The following is a 16,558-nucleotide window of genomic DNA, read 5'->3' as shown; positions in this document are numbered from 1 at the left end:
CAAGCTCTTGCCAGAGGCAACTTCCCTACAATGTGTCCAACAATTCCAGCATGAGCTCTTACCTCTGCATCCAGAGTGGCTGAGGCCACAATCAAGCGGAGATCCCCTCGCTTCTTCTGAATCTATAAAAGAAGGCATCAGGAAATAATGACCACACCGAAATATCTATGGATGAAGTAACAAGATGTCTGGAACTTATTTCAAAATAATCCAGTGTATGTGTTTTTTGGCAGAGGGAGGGGCCTATAGATGAAACAAGACTGAGCATAATTAATCATGGTTAAAGTCATAGGCGAAAGGAGGGTTCGTTATACTATTTTGTCTAATTTTGCAAATGTTTGAAAATTTCCAAGATCAAAAGATTTAAAAAAAACATTTCAAAGGAAGTATAAAGGAGCTTCAAGACCTGAATCTGAATTTATTTGGACTGAAATCATTTCTCTCTGACACCTGGATCTCTGTATAGTCAGAATCTATGTATACACAGTTAAGTATGAAATCGTACATCAAAAGCAAACAGATAAAAAATAGTAACACTAAGACAGAAATATGGAAAAAGGTATTAACAATTACTCAAAGAAACAAACGAAATCAACAAGCTTATGAGACATGATCAAATAAACTATAGTAAAAATATGTAATAATAATAATGAGATCACTGGTTTCATCTATCACATTGGCAAGGGTTTATTTTTTTTTACTATTGGCAAAGGTTCGGTGAAATAGGTTCTCTTATATACTGTTCCTGGGAAGGTAGTAACCATTTGGTGGCATAATTCATAGTAGGTATCAGAATGTCTAACCCTTTGTCCAGGAAATAACAATAGCAGCTAACATATACTAAGTTATGTGCTATTCTAGGGCCAAAATGTATAGCTGTGTAGTGTATGCACTGCACAAAGATACCTGGCTGAGGCTGGTAGAATCTGGAACCCAGCCCACCCTCCACCAGCCATGGACATCATCCCAGAGGAGGCATGTTTCGCTATTCTGCACAAAGCCACCTTACGGGCTGGTTGTAACCCTGTGCCAGGCACCATTTTGAGAGTGTGACATCATGTCATTCAAGCCTCACAACTTATGCTCTAGATCAGGTCTGCATAAAAGAACTCTCTGCAACCATGTAGATGTTCTGCATTGCCCAGTACAGTAGTCTACTAGTCACCTGTGGCTATTGAGTCCTTGAAATGTACACAATGTGACTGAATTTTTAATTGCATTCTAATTTAATTACTTTAACTCTAAATAGCCATAGGTGGCTAGTGGCTACAGTGGGATACAACAGATAAAGACACTATTCTTATCCCCATTTTAGAGATAAATAAATGGAGTCGCAGAGAGGCTAGGTAACTTGACCAAGGCTACATGGCCAATAGATGGGCAGAGTCTGAACCAGGAAGTGCAACACAGAGCCCAGCATGCTCTTTATCACCCTGCTCTACCACCTCTTTCTAGACTCCTGTGATTGGGAATCTGCCCACAGAAAACAATCAGAAAATATGGGGGAGGGGAAGGGGAGGTGGCACAGAGCTGAAAGAAGACGGGTCGTGATTTGTAATTGTCGAAGCTGGATGATGGGCACGTAGAAGTTCGTTATATTCACCTCTCTGCTTTGTGATAAATTTAAAATCTTCTGTAACAGAAAGTTAAAAAAAAAACAAATGCAACACTTTTAACTACAAGGGTATTCATTCAATCATTATTCAAAATACTTAAAATCTGGAAACCAAATAAATGCCTAAAAGCAGGAAAAGAGTTAAATACTCTATGCTAGAGACATGCAATTATACAGCCATTAAAAATAATGTCCTCAAAGAACAGTTAATGACACAGGAAAATGTTCTTGGTGACCCTGATGATCTTTAAGGGAAGGACACAAGATAAAAATTAGAAGATACAATACAATCGCTATCACACTTAAACAGGTACGTGCCACGCACACAAACAGACACACACAGAAAAAAGAGAAGAAAACATACTGACGTTTTAACAGAGGCTTTCTCTGAGTGAGTGGAATATGGGTGATTTTAATATTCTCCTTTGTATTTTCTCGGATTTACCAAATTGCTATAATTACTTTCACAATCAGGCAAAACAAACAAAACAGAAAAACAAAAGTATGACAGAAAAGTCATACCTTTTTTAACAAGCCAATGGCAATGTCGGTGTACAAGGTCCTCTCATGGGCTTCATCCAGCATAATGGCACTAAGAATCAAGAAGGACGATCTCAGTGAGCGTACAAACCACCCCATATTCTCCTGCCCAGACCACCAAAGAGACACACAATCGCCTGTATCAAAAGTAAAGCAAAGTAACTCCTGTGACAATGACATATTCATAGACTAATAAAAACAGTGGCCTCAACGCATCTTATGGAAGAAAATGGTAATATTTATCTCCATCTCCAATAGTTTTTACCGCCACCATTGGATTCCAACAGGATTTAACATCTGATTTGAAGTTACAATATGACATATAACCCCAGGGAGCACACAAAAAGCAGAACGAGGCCCAACCCCCTGAAGATTGTTAATCTATAGAAGACAGAACAAAGATGCACATGATCACAGCCGCACCACATGTGTACCAGGGAATCATGTGACATCCTTTCCCAGAGTACTGAAAAGCCTATGTGGGACAACCTGACTGCTAAAAGGATAGGCAAAGATACATGAGGAGGGCAAAGTGCTAAGTCATTATTCGGATCCTGCATATTACATTCAACAAAACCGTGTGTACTTCTCATCTGTGCTAGGACTCCACAGCCACAGCCAATCCTGAGATAACAGGGGCAAGATAAAAAGAACAAGTTAAGGGCTGTTTAAATAATGACATGGGTTTTAATGTGCCCATTAATGTCTATAAATGGACTCATTACGTAAATTCTAAGAAAAACATCAAGGGCCGCCACAGCCAAGGTAAGGGGAAAAGCTCTCAGGCAGTGGAATGCAAACACAAATCCCAGCTATAACACAACTATTTGTGTACTTTCAAAACGTTAGGAAAGCCATCACAGGAAAAGCACACTTACCTATATTTTGTTAACAAAGGGTCAACCATCATTTCCCTGACCAGCATTCCATCAGTCAGAAACTGAAAAATAAAAACACAAAGTTTCAGAAATAAGTCATTTACACTGTAGCCTAACGATTTAAAAAAAAGGTTCAAGTGCAACTAAATGCGTACACCTCCTCACAAGGATGTTTAAAGACAATCCTCCAAGGGACCGCGAGGACGTTCGCCGACGTTTTAGTACGAGGATTGTCCACAACAAAACGTCAAACATGGGAACCTCCTGGAGCTTGCAAATCTCTGAGCAGAATTTCACCTGCAGTTACTCTCTGAACATTGGCCAGGCCCTATTACCAGAGCCTTCACCACGAGTACTACAGATGAACAGGCAATGAAAACAACCTCTGTCTGCCCGAGGGAACTCTGAATCTGACACATTTGTTCTTCAAAGTTCCCTAAGAGACTGTAAACTTGCAGCTCTTGAGGTTATTAACCCCAACATCAAACGACATTATTTCAGGGGGACTGGTTGGGAGGGGTGGGTGTTGAAGGAGCCCTGGTATGTAGTAGTTAAGCACTCAGCTGCTAACTGAAAGGTCAGTGGTTTGAACCCACAAGCTGCTCCATGGGAGAAGGACGTGGCAGTCTGTTTCCACAAAGATTACAGCCTTGGAAATCCTATGGGGCAGGTCTACTCTGTCCTATAGAGTCACTATGAGTCAAAATCAACTCGACGGCAACAGGTTTGGTTTGGTTAGGGTTCGGATGAGGTTGTGGCTAAGAACATGGGCTGTGGTATCAACTGCTGGGCTTCAGATCCTGGCTCTACTCCTTACTAGCTGTGTGAATCTGAGACAAATTACTTACTCTTCCTGAGCCTGGTTCCTCTTTTGTAAAGTGGAGGTAATAAGAGATCTGCCTCACAGGGTTACTGTGAAAATTAAGTGAAATAGTACATGTAAAGTGTTCATAGCACAGGGCCCAGCACAGAGACAGTGTTCAATGAATGTCAGCTATTATTATTTAGGAATAACGAATGTTAATAAAATACTTTAGAAATACATGGTAACACATGGATTTTGTTACTCTCAACCAAAAACAAATTCAGTACTTTTATAAAGCTAATTGTCTCCCTCACGTGTTACAGCTCAGAGTTTTACTTTTTTTATTTTAAGAGCAGGATGCATTTCCCTATTTTTCTCTATCAGCTGCCACATGTACACATGGTATGAAAGTGAGAGCCTTGCCATCACCAAAGAAACCACCAGTCAAGAACTGAGCTCCTTGGAATTATGACCCAATGAAACACAAAAGCTCTGCATGGAAGACTCAAGAATCATTTGGTAATCTAATCCACTGAAAATTATTTGAAAATAATCTAATTTGAATATATTTGACAGTATAGGAGAATATTCTCTTTACCTAGCAACATGAAAGTCAAAGTCCTTGGTTCTGCAGATGAACCAAAATACAGAAATTCATAAAACAAATTTTTACAAATGTTTTTTGTAAAATTTTTACAAATGTTTTTTACAAAAAAACATATTTTTACAAATCATTACATTGTTCACTTAGTTCGCCGGATTATTTCAAATTTTCCTTGTTGCAAACTGAGATTCTAATAAGCAATGTCATTTTTAGCATTTTCATGCAGTGTTTTATACTGCCATCTGATTAGACTTCAATTTCAGCATGGTGGGACACGAAAGACATTCTGGTGAGTTGATTATTCATTGATTAACATTGATATGAATTATTTGAATACTAGCAACTAGGTCAAATGACACACAAGTAAAATCCATTATCATAAAAAATAGAAAGGTCTAACTAGTAGTACAAACAGCAGTTGTGAAACCTACACTTTATCCGTTTATACTATACCTTGTCCCCATTTTTAAGTCTTTTACAGGCATATTCCTGTATTTAGATAGCTATATGAAGCAGTGGAAAACCAATAAAACACACATGAGAAAAGATGGCTTCGAGTCCTGATTCTATCACCAATGAGCATAGGACCTTGAACAAGTCATTCAGCCTCCCAAGCCCTGAATCTCTTCCTCTGCAGAACTAAGGTCCTGCAGAAGGTCCTTTCTGGGCTAAGACTCAAGGATTCCTTGAAAGTGCTCTATACCTCCAAGATGACTGAATTCCCTGAGGGCCAGGATGATTTCAGATACCTTCTGCCCTGGTATCAGTGTTCTATACAGCGACGATGGGTTTTTTTTTTTGTTTTTTAATTCTCAAAAAAAAAAAACCTTCTTCCTTATTTACAACAGGAAAAGCAGCTTCAGGAGTTCACCTTAATTCTTGTAGCCAGCGGGTCTGTGCAGTCATCAAAGCGGATGCAGTAGCCCACCTCGTGGCCCAGCACCGCACCTCTTTCCTCAGCTACTCTCCCTGCAACCTTTGGGAAGAAAGATCATGCTGAAAATAGAGACATAGGAATTACTGCACAGAGCACATACTACGGCAAATCTAAAGGTCATTTCTTTTTTAAATAGTATGTGAACATGGTGGAGAATGAGAAAAGAAGCCAGTTATTAGATAGCAAGTGTGATAACCTTTACAATTTATTAACTTATATATTTATATATCTTACTTCATTCTATAACGGATTTCAGGCAACTTCCAAGAACATAAACAATAAAAATGGCGTCACATAAAGATGTTACAGACCAAGATAAAGAGAATTACCTATGAAATCTGAGAGATCAAAGCCAATGAGAAAATTAAAACATAGATAGGCCAAAGTTATTTATGTTGAGCCACAAATTTCAGTACTAAGTTTCCTGGTGGCCAAAGCAGAAAGGGACGCAAAAGCAGTGACAAGGTTCATTCTGTTCCTAAACAAAGAGCACACATGAGCCAGGGACCACTTTTCATGTCTTAAGATAAAGCACCTTCCACTGGACAATGAAGGCAGGCCAGGAATAATCACACACAACACTGAACCAAGTTCATTTTCTCTTTGAAGAAGGCAAAAGGATAATGTTTCAAGAGCTAGATAACCTAAAACAATTGCAACATAGTGTCCCAGCTACCAAAATCATTAAAAGGCAAAAAGAGGACCAGAATGCAGGTTAAAAAAAAAGCGGGGGGGTGCAGGTGGGAGTAGATGAAGGAATAAAAATATTAATAAAGGATACAAGATAATATAATAAAAGTAAAAGTAGGAATCATAATAAATAATATGAAGACCATAAACTATCAATAGAATTTCACCCACCAGTAAATGACAAATAAAAATTGAGTGTAGAAAGAGAAAAAAGAATCCAACAGCAAGATCTCCTGCCTCCCCTAGAAGGGTATTCAAAGGCTATTAATTTATTAATAATATATATTTTAAGTAATAAACAGAAAAGTAGGACAATCATGCTTATTCTTCAGTTTAAAAGGAAAAAAAAAGCTTAAAGATCACTGTATAAGCTACCTAACTGAAAAGATGCAAAGGAAAGCACTATTGTAGAGCCTTCCTGGGGACCTGACCCACCAACCCTCATGTGAGGCAGGCATTTGTTTATTCTCCCTCTTTCACAGTTGAGGCAACCTCCCCACATTGTCCCTGGGTCCGGAGTTTGGGCCATAGGCGGGCACATGGGATGTTCTGAGGCAGAGTTTACTGATATGGCCGTTCTGGCTCAGCAACCGAAGGCCCAAGTACACAGAGGCTCCACGTACTCAGCTATCTGAGCCGAGCACACTGGCACTGTCTGTCCGTCAGTGTCTGAGAAACTGAAGAGCAAGTGAAGATCAGAAGTAGCTTTGCCTACTGACTTGAAATTACAGATCAGGAAGGCTAAAACAGAATCAATCGTCGAGCAGCTGGTCTACAACTAGAATAACACCATGCAGTCTTTCAAAACATCTTATGAAACCAGAAACGCACCCTACACTGCTCTACCTCTGGAGGTTGCATTTCCCAGTAACCAGCATTTCACCAGGGCACTCTGTCATTGCCACTGTTGCAACTTCTACCCTACAGACTATCATACTCTACAACTTGGAAGATAGCACAAATAGAGAATGTGTGCACAGAGTCGCTAACAGCTTTTAGGGGGAAACAGGCTTCTAAGAATAAGTACAAATAAGTCAATCCTGCCCATAAGAATATAATCATTGTATAAGTCTGTAAGATAAAATTCAACTTGTTTGTTCTGTTTCATTATGTGTATATATTTGCCATGAAAAGTATGTGTTTCACTTTCACACCAGTATTTTTTTAATTTTTTTTTCATTTACAATCACACCACTTGACTTTTGAAAAAGGCTGTATTCTACCAGCTTTTTAGAGTCTTTTATCTCTACTGTTTAAGTTTTACTCCCAATAACTTCATCAGTTCCATAGGAGAAATATCTTTTTGACAGAGGCAAAAATGTATAGAGCCAGGGAGGAAAAACAACAACAAATTACTGAGCACCTACTACGCACCAGGGGCTCTAACCCAAGCTTTCAACACTATATCTCATTAAATATACACACAGCCCCTGAGGTGGGCAGGACGCCTTCATTTCTGCAAACAAAGGAGGAAACTGAAATCAGAGGGCCCAGTCTTGAAGTCAAACTGAGACCATATAAGTCCAATGACCACACTCATTACTAACTGCGGGGCATAGAGATCAAGCAGCAGCTTACACAATCCGTTCTTAGGGTTTGTTTTCAGATGTTAATCTGCACACAAAGTACCTTCTGAGATGTAAAGCTTCAAACTTGACAGCTCTATTAATACTACATGGTTAATTTATACTCTGTCCTTTAAGAGACATCTTGAGGTCTCATGGAAGTTGTCCATGACTACAAATTTGGAGCTAAATGTACACTGATTCAGAGCTAAGATTCCAAACCACATCAAGGAAAAAGGGCTCTAATTTTTAGGTAACTGATTAATCTTTCAGTGACCATAGAAGGCTAATTCTAACACTGAGGTCTAGTTTTTACACACGAGACTTATAAAATTTTTAGCAATAATTTCTAACTTGAAGACCACGAGAAAATGGACCTTGGGAAAAAAGATTTTTGTCTCCACTTCCCTCTAAAGGCTAGCTAAAAACAGCAAAAGAATTAAAACATACTATGAACAAAAATTTCCATCTTCAATGAAAGAAGGCAATGGCCACAAGCCCAAACATCTGCCAAATACTGTTAAGTCTGAATGGTGAAGAAAGACCCAGGCCTCCTGAAAAAAGCAGACTACTAGCTTCCTTAATATAAGTGCCACTAAACTAAAAGGCAGAGCCAACAATCCTTGCATTAGAAAGATGAGAAGTGGCAGTGTGATCAGGCCTGGGAGACATAAGAAACTTCTCAATGGAAACCCACCTTGACAGCAAAGAACTCACAGGAGAAGGAAACTGAAGGAGATAGGCAATAAGGTCAGTTCTATCATTTAAAATTGCAAACTTCAAAAGGAGGGTGACTACAGGGAGTAAACACAGGTAGGAGAGAAGGGAGGGAGGCAGCAATGATCAAATCCCAAATCAGAGAGCCCCAAGGAGCTTTATCCTGGGCCACAAAGACCTCTTATCACTAAGGGGCACACCATGGATCCTTACCCTCGTCTCCCACCCAGCAAAGGCGATCGAGAGTTAGTGAGAAGCTGTGCATTACCCAGACTAGCGCAGCCCCTGCCTGTCCTCACAAAGATGAATAATTATCATAAAAATACTAACACAAAACCAGGGCATGAAAGTTGGCCAAGAAAGAAGGGAAAAAAAGGAGGAAAGAACACGAACAAAAAAAGCAGTTTCAAAAGAGACCAAAGCTTATTAGTGGTTACCAGGGACGGGAGGGAAGGCGAAAAGAGAGTCACTGCTTTAGGCGGCCCTGAGTTTCTGTTAATGGTGGTGGAACAATCTGGAAAAGGACAGCAGTGATGGTTGTACGATATGATGAACATAATCAATGTCACTAAGCTGTACATGTAAACATTGTTGAATTAGCAAACGTTTTGTTATATATATTTTTGCCACAATGAAAACTTTAAAAAATAAAATAGAAACCTCAAAACATTACCCAAAGAAATAAAAACAGAATTTGGCCAAAGAAACCCATTTCAAAGAAATCACAAACAGGTAGAAAGAATGAGTATGCTAATCTCCTCTTCTTTCATATCAGGAAACATTCAGTTGAAACATACAGTTTCAAAAATAAGTAAAGTTTTTTGTAATCTTTTTTCTTAGTTTTCAGGCTTTAATAAATTCTTTTGTGATATTTATTCAAAATTCAGTAACTATTCCTATTTCACTTCAGTTTCTTCTTTTGTTAAGTTCAACAAAAGCGTATACAGTATGAACCCATTTCTATAAAATTATTTCTTTCCATTCAGCCAAACACTCATCTTTATATTTGAGGAGCTTGGAATGATGTTCACCAAATGTTCACAATGTTTTCTGTTGGGTGGTGAGATTTTGGAGGCTTTTGTTTGTTTGTCTGGTATGGTTTTGGCTTTCTTTGCATTTTATTACTGAAAATATTCAAAATGTGCAGGTATCATTATTACAACGAAAACCAAGCAACAGCTCTTCTTAGACCAAAGAATTAATTTTTGTGGTTTATTTCAGATTATTTATTTTTATTATTTCACATGTTCCATACACAAATACTATGATTGATTTTTTTTTTTTAAAGACTGTTTTTTTAAGAATTAAATTTTTAAGAAGCAACTGCTTTTCACTTGGAGCTTTTAGGAAATGCGAAAAAAATAAGTCACTGAAATTAAAGTTGGAGAGTCTTCACAATATAGAAAAGAAACTCACTGTCACGGCAGCCACTCTTCGAGGCTGGGTCACACCCACAACTCTTCCTTCGGCTGTCCAGCCAGCTTCTGCAAGGTACTACAAATAAAATCACATCTAAGTATACTCCTGACATCTTCTCTAGAAACATCCCCCCCACCCCAAGACGAGCCTGCTTTGTGTTAAAATCACTTTTAACAGAAAGAAAATGACAGATGGTTTTGCCCCAGCAGTTTGGAAAATTATTTCACAGTTGAGGAATCTGAGGCTTGGAAATGTTAGGTAATTTGCTTAAGTTCACATCAGAGCTGATAAACAGAAGAATCAAAGCACAAATTCAGCCTCTGACTCACTAGTATTGCAAAATATCCATGTACTAAGCTGCCATGAGGAGCCCTGGTGGCACAGTGGTTAAGCACTCAGTTGTTAACCCACCCAAAGGTTAGCGTTTGAACCCACCAGCCACTAAACGGGAGAAAAACCTGGCAATCTGAGTCCATAAAGATTACAGCTTTGGAAATCCTATGGGGCAATTCTACCTTGCCCTATAGGGTTGCTGAGTCAGAATCAACACAAGAGCAACCAGTTTAGTTTTTTGCAGGGGGGTTTAAGGTGCCCTAAAGAACAAATGACCATACATGGGGCATGCAAAACAGTGCCAAATCTGTAGAAGAAAGAACTTTAAGGTTCATAACAGACAGCTCAATATAAATATCAACATACAAAAGATCTGGGTCAAATTAAATAAAAATAATTAGATTTTATACATATTAATATATATGCCATTATATATTAGTATACATATAATATGATTACATATTTGTTAGTATACATTAAATCAGATTATTTATGTTACATGCATTATAATATATACTAACAAATACATTACAATGTATACTAACAAATATATGCAATATATGCATTTAAAAATCCAAAATGGTTAACAGCGGTGATCACAGTTACATATTCTTGTAACATCTAAATTGTTTTACAATGAATATGTACCACTTTAATAATAGAAAAAAAAGATTAAAAATGCTATCACATCTCTCTGCTCATTCATGCAAAAGATGTATACCCACCCACTGCCATCAAGTCGATTCCGACTCATAGCGACCCTATAAGACCGAGTAGAACTGCCCCATAGAGTTTCCAAGGAGCCCCTGGCTGATTCGAACTGCAGACCTTTTGGTTAGCAGCCGCAGTTCCTAACCACTAGCCACCAGGGTTTTCAAAAGATGTGTAGGAAGGATAAATCCAAAGCTAAAGAGGCTGGTGGTCTAGAGGCTGTGGGTGGGAAAGGGATGGGAAAAAGGGATAAGGAGGGAGTGACACTGCTCTGAGTCGATCTTTTTGCACAGCTCTGACTCTTAGAACCATAGTCACGGTTCACATAACTCTTCATACACCCAGAAAATAAAAAATAAAAGCCAACCAGGATGTGGAGGAAACCCAAAATGAAATACAAACACTAACAAATGACCCTAAACCGGATTAAAAATGAGTAACAACCACACCAAAGGGAGTAGAGAAGAAAAGAAGTAACTTAAGTAGCTGTGACGAACAGTTCATTGCATGCATCTTGACTGGGAGCTGTTAAAGACTAAAGAAACAAAAAACTGAACATAAATGCTGTACAGTAGTTAGTAAATATATTTCTCACAGGGGTATGGGTTAGTAATTCTGAAACTAGGTTATGTGCCTACTAGAAGTGAACCAATAAGTAAATATATTGTATATAATGAGGCCTGAGTTTTTCACTGATGGAGAAAAGTTACAAATAAGGAAATGCTTACATGAGCCCAAAGGGGTTAGACTGAATCAGAATTATCGGCATAAGCGCTTGGTTTTTAATACAAATACATCTATTTTTATACAAATAGATAAAGAAATATAGATGCTTTTATATGGGTAGGTTAGTATTCATAAATATACACCCTAAGTCTGCTCACTGAGAAGGCCTAGAAGGGTTTAACGGGGTGGCACCTTAACCAAGTTATCAGGGCTAACATCACCGGTGATAAGACATACCAGCATCCCAAACCCCGTGATATGATGCACTAAGGACACATCATTTCTGTGGTATTCCTGCCAAAAAATGCATAACCTCATTTTAATCGCAAGAAAGAAGTTCCTGGATGGTACAAACAGTTAGTGTGCTCAGCTGCCAACTGTGAGGCTGGTGGTTCAAAGGCGCCCAGAGGTATCTCAGAAGAAAGGCCTGGAGAGCTACTTCCAAAAAAATCCACCATTGAAAACCCTATGGAGCACAGTTCTACTCTGACACACAGGGGGTCTCCACGAGTTAGGACTGACTCAACAGGTTGGTTGGTTGGCTGGTTGGTAATCATGAGAAAACATCACATAATTCCAAATTGAGGGACATTCTACAAAATAAATACTCAGTACTTTTCAAAAGGGAGCCCTGGTGGAATGGTAGTTAGGAGCTTGGCTGCAAACCAAATGGGTGGCAGTTCGAATCCACCAGCCGCTCCTTGGGAGCCCTATAAGGCGTTCTACTCTGTCCTATAGTGTCACTATCAGTTGGAATCAACTCAATGGCAACGGGTTATTTTTCAAAAGTGTCAGGATTACGAAAGAGAAAGGCTAAGAATTCTCAGACTAGAAGAGATTAAGAACATATGACAACTAAATGTAATGTAAGATTCCAGATTGGATCCTGCAACAGAAAAAGAACATTACTGGGAAAATTGGTAAAACTTAAATAAGAGCTCTACGTAGTTTAGTTACTAGTATTTTACCAAAGTTAATGTCCAGCTTTTGAGTATTGTACTAGGGGAAGTGGTGTGAGGCGTATAAGGGAGCTCCATTATTTTAGCAACTTCTCTGTCTAAAATTAGTTAAAAATAAAGTTAGGAAATCTGACTTCAAGTCTGGAACAAAATGTTTTAGATAATGTAGATTTTTTTGGTATAAAAACTGTAAAGGTTCTCTCTTTTATATTAAATAATACACAAAATACTACTAACTACCCTAATCAACACAAATGCAAACAGAGAACAATAAGAATAATAGCTAACAGTTATTGAGTACCTTACTAAGTGCCAGGAACTGTGCTAGTGATTTGCACGCATTACCTTGTTTGATCCTCACAACAAATCCTATAAGAAAGGTAACGTCATCATCAACAATTTATACATGAAGAAACAAAGACGTCACATAACTTGCCCAAGGAAACAGATAAAATTCTAAGAGCCAGGATTCAAGCTCAGCAGTCTGACTCCATAGCCCCATCACATAACCAGGACAGTCTACCATCAAAACACACACACACACACACACACACAGTCATTCTCTTAGTAGTACTACTAACAAAAGAAAAACAATTCCCATGAAAATTAACAACCTGTCTAAGAAGCTAGTCTTCTCAACACACCTCTGATTCAGACTTCTACTGTATGCTGATGAGTACTGGAAATTTAAAGATACCACAAAAGTAGGCATGATGCTGTTGTCAAGAGACAGTGGACGTCATGAAGGGCACTGGGCTGAATCCATCTCGATCCTCTCCGTTCTCTTTATCCACTGCCGTCAAGTTGATTCCAACTCATAGGGACACTGCAGGACAGAGTACAATTGCCCTACAGGATTTCCAAGGCTGTAAATCTTTACAGAAGCAGTCTGCCACATCTTTCTCCCATGGAGCAGCTAATGGGTTCAAACTGCTGACCTTTCAGTCAGCAGCCAAGCTCTTAAATACTGCACTACCAGGGCTCCTCTGACTTTCTTTATGGAGCATTAAATCTGGTATTCTGGTTAAAGATTGGAATTATGAAAAACTCCACCAAAAATAGAACTAAAGAAAATTACAGTAAAGAAGAGCTTGTTTTCATAGCCCGTGGTTTGAGGAAAAATATATATATATATGTGTGTGTGTATGCAATGTAGGTTCTACATACAGTGTGTGGAAATTCAAAATTGTTAAGTGTTTGGTGCTTTAGCACACTGTGCTTTTCCAAGGAAAGATATTATATAAATCTAGAAAAACAGTTCGTTGAGGAAAATCTGCTTCATGTCTTTGCTGTAAGCACTGTCTTAGCCTTTCCAATTTTCCTGGGCCGCTCACAACTTCAAAGAAGTTTGTGACAACGACTCTCTGAGAAGGGGAAATGCGTGGCTAGGACAAAGGGGAGCAGGCCTTCCACAGCAGGGGTAGCGAATATTTGGAATCATACTATAACCTATCACAATGATCCAGTCCTTTTCTCCATCAAGGCTGAGGAGGTTCAGGTTCCACCATTTACTCCTTTGCTCCTCTGAACCCTGTACCATCTGAATTTATTTCCTATTTTTTAAAAAGTGCTTAAAATAAAATACAGCTCCTTAGAAATAATTAAATTCACAGGCACACGCCCATTGAACAAGCAACTCCATAAAACTACAAAATTATTCTGTAAGTATACTCGTGTGTGTGCAAAATGATATATGCGCAACTCAATTCCTTGTACCATTGTTTCTGATAATGCAATACTGGAAGCAACCTAAAGGTCCATCAACTGTGGATTGGTAAAATAAATTATGTACATACACCAGAATCTATGCAACTGGAAAAGAATGATACGTTAACTAAAAATAAGGCAGAGTGCATTAAAGCATGTATACCAAAAAACCAAATCTGCTGCCATCGAGTCAATTCTGACTCATAGAGACCCTATAAACCCAAACCAAACCAAACCCACTGCCACCTAGTCGATTCCGACTCATAGCGACCCTACAACACGGAGCAGAACTGCCCCATAGAGTTTCCAAGGAGCGCATGGCAGATTTGAGCTGCTGACCTCTTGGTTAGCAGCTCTAGCACTTAACCACTAGGCCACCAGGGTTTCCAGAGACCCTAAAGGGCAGAGTAAACTGCCCCATAGGGTTTCCAAGGAGCAGCTGGTGGATTCGAACTGCTGCCCTTTTGGTTAGCAGCCGTAGCTCTTAACCACTGTGCCACTAGGGCCTCAAAGCGTGTACAGAAGCTATCATTTGTGTTAAAAAGGTGGTGGTGGAGCGGGGGGAGAACACACGCACACACACACTTCCCTATATACACATACACACACTTCCCTATATATGCATAAAAAACCTCCACCCAAGAAACTGATGACATTGGTTGCATCTGCATAAAGGAACTGAGGGTCCAAAAACAGGACAGAAGGGAACTCTTTCTCTTTAAATCCTTTTGGTCCTCTTTGAATACTGAAGCATGAGACTCTATTATATATTCAAAAAATAAATATTAAAAATATTTAAATGAATCATATTTTTAATTACCTTTGTTTGCATCTACATTACCCAGCCTGGATCCTCAGACCTTACTCCACTCTCTCTCTTTCAGGCCATTTTTTCCCTGGGTCCAGGCCCTTAGCAGGTCCTCTCTGTTCCCTGGCAGCTCAGCCTTGCTAAGGGAAATGACCAGATCATTGTGATATACTATATTATTGTTCCCAATAGATGCTGCCCCTCCCTGTGGAAGGATATATACATGGCCACCCTGTCGCTATTAGGCCTGGTCACATAACTTGCTTTGACCAATGAAATGTGAGTGGAAGTGCCACTTCTAGTCAGAAGTATTAAGAGCCATCTCATGATTCGGCCATCTCTCTTTGCCCTCTACCATAAAATCAACAACTCCCAGGTAAGAACTGTACCTTCAGCCTAGGTGCCAGAGTGATGACAAAGAATGGCATCAAGGCCAACCCAACATGACAACACAGAATGAGCAAGAAATAAACCTTTGTGCTTTTAAGCCACTAAGATTTTCAGGTTGGTTGTTACCACAGTATAGCTTATCCTAAGCTGACTAAATAACCTTACAGATGAATTCCAAAACAAACTTAAATTATCTAGTCTCACGTGGCCTGTCTTTTACCTCTGCTCTATATTTCCCTGGGTGGCACAGTCAAGCTCTCAACTACTAACTGAAAGGTTGGTGGTTCAAACCCACCCAGAGGTGCCTCAGAAGACAGGCCTGGCAACCTGTTTCCAAAAGGTCACAGCCTTGAAAACCCTATGGAGCAGTTCTACTCTGCACACATGGAGTCACTATGGGTTAGAATCAACTCGACAGCAACTAACAACCACAACTATATTTTCCAACTTCCCTACTCTCTACGACGTCCTCATTTATAAAGTGAGGAAAATCATAGTACCTTCATGACAGGGCCACTGGGGATTAAATGGATTCATACGTGTAAAATACTTAGAGCTTTATGTAGAGAACTGCTGCTGTGGTGGACAGGAGTGACCCAGTGGAGAAGGACAATTTCACATACAGACAGCAGATGAGATGGTGACCTGGAAGGGAAATGCTACGTTTTGTATAGTACTTTTTATTACAGTATTATTATCACTCTCTAACTGATCATCTCAGTAATTTAACCTGTTCCTTCTTCTGTGTCTCTATAAGAAGCACATAACCTGCTGGGCTCTTGATCCCACCTATACGTACATTTTCCTTCCAGGTCACCATCTCACCTGCTGTCTGTATTTGAAATTGTTCTTTCTCCACTGGGTCACTCCTGTCCAACACAGCAGCAGTTCTCTACCCCGCACTGCACATTAAGCCATCCAGGGAACTTTTTAAAAACACTTATATCTGAGTCCCATCCTAAATAGAATTGGGGTAAGGGAATAGGTAGAAAGTGGACATCAGTACTTTCAGAAGCTCCCCAGGTGACTCAAACGTGTGCCGAGTATTGAGAACCATGAACTACTCAGAGATGTTGGCATGCCTGCGAGTATAGACCAGCAGTCAATAATACATCATCCACATTTTCAAAACCCGAGGAGATTTCCATCCCCTT

At 39.3% G+C, this 16,558-nt stretch overlaps 1 protein-coding gene across 3 annotated transcripts in view; it reads right to left on the bottom strand.

The window, feature by feature from the left end:
* DHX35 (DEAH-box helicase 35) overlaps positions 1-16,558 on the bottom strand; it is a 92,936-nt gene that overhangs the window by 63,992 nt on the left and 12,386 nt on the right. Inside the window, exons 1-6 of one of the 3 annotated variants that reach the window (XM_064276081.1) lie at positions 9,768-9,845; positions 5,314-5,438; positions 3,882-3,945; positions 3,034-3,095; positions 2,138-2,207; positions 63-122 (exon numbers count right to left, since the gene is read on the bottom strand). In XM_064276081.1, the coding sequence (XP_064132151.1) occupies positions 63-122; positions 2,138-2,207; positions 3,034-3,095; positions 3,882-3,945; positions 5,314-5,348 (291 nt within the window). In that variant the 5' untranslated portion in view covers positions 5,349-5,438; positions 9,768-9,845. Of the gene's footprint in view, positions 1-62; positions 123-2,137; positions 2,208-3,033; positions 3,096-3,881; positions 3,946-5,313; positions 5,439-9,767; positions 9,846-16,558 lie in introns of those variants that run through there. The other 2 variants (XM_064276080.1, XM_010591682.3) reach the window with 2 other exon arrangements.

This window comes from Loxodonta africana, chromosome 24 (assembly GCF_030014295.1).
Source record: "Loxodonta africana isolate mLoxAfr1 chromosome 24, mLoxAfr1.hap2, whole genome shotgun sequence".
NCBI lineage: Eukaryota > Metazoa > Chordata > Mammalia > Proboscidea > Elephantidae > Loxodonta > Loxodonta africana.
Note: the sequence above shows the minus strand (reverse complement) of the source record. Positions and strands in the feature narration are given on the sequence as shown.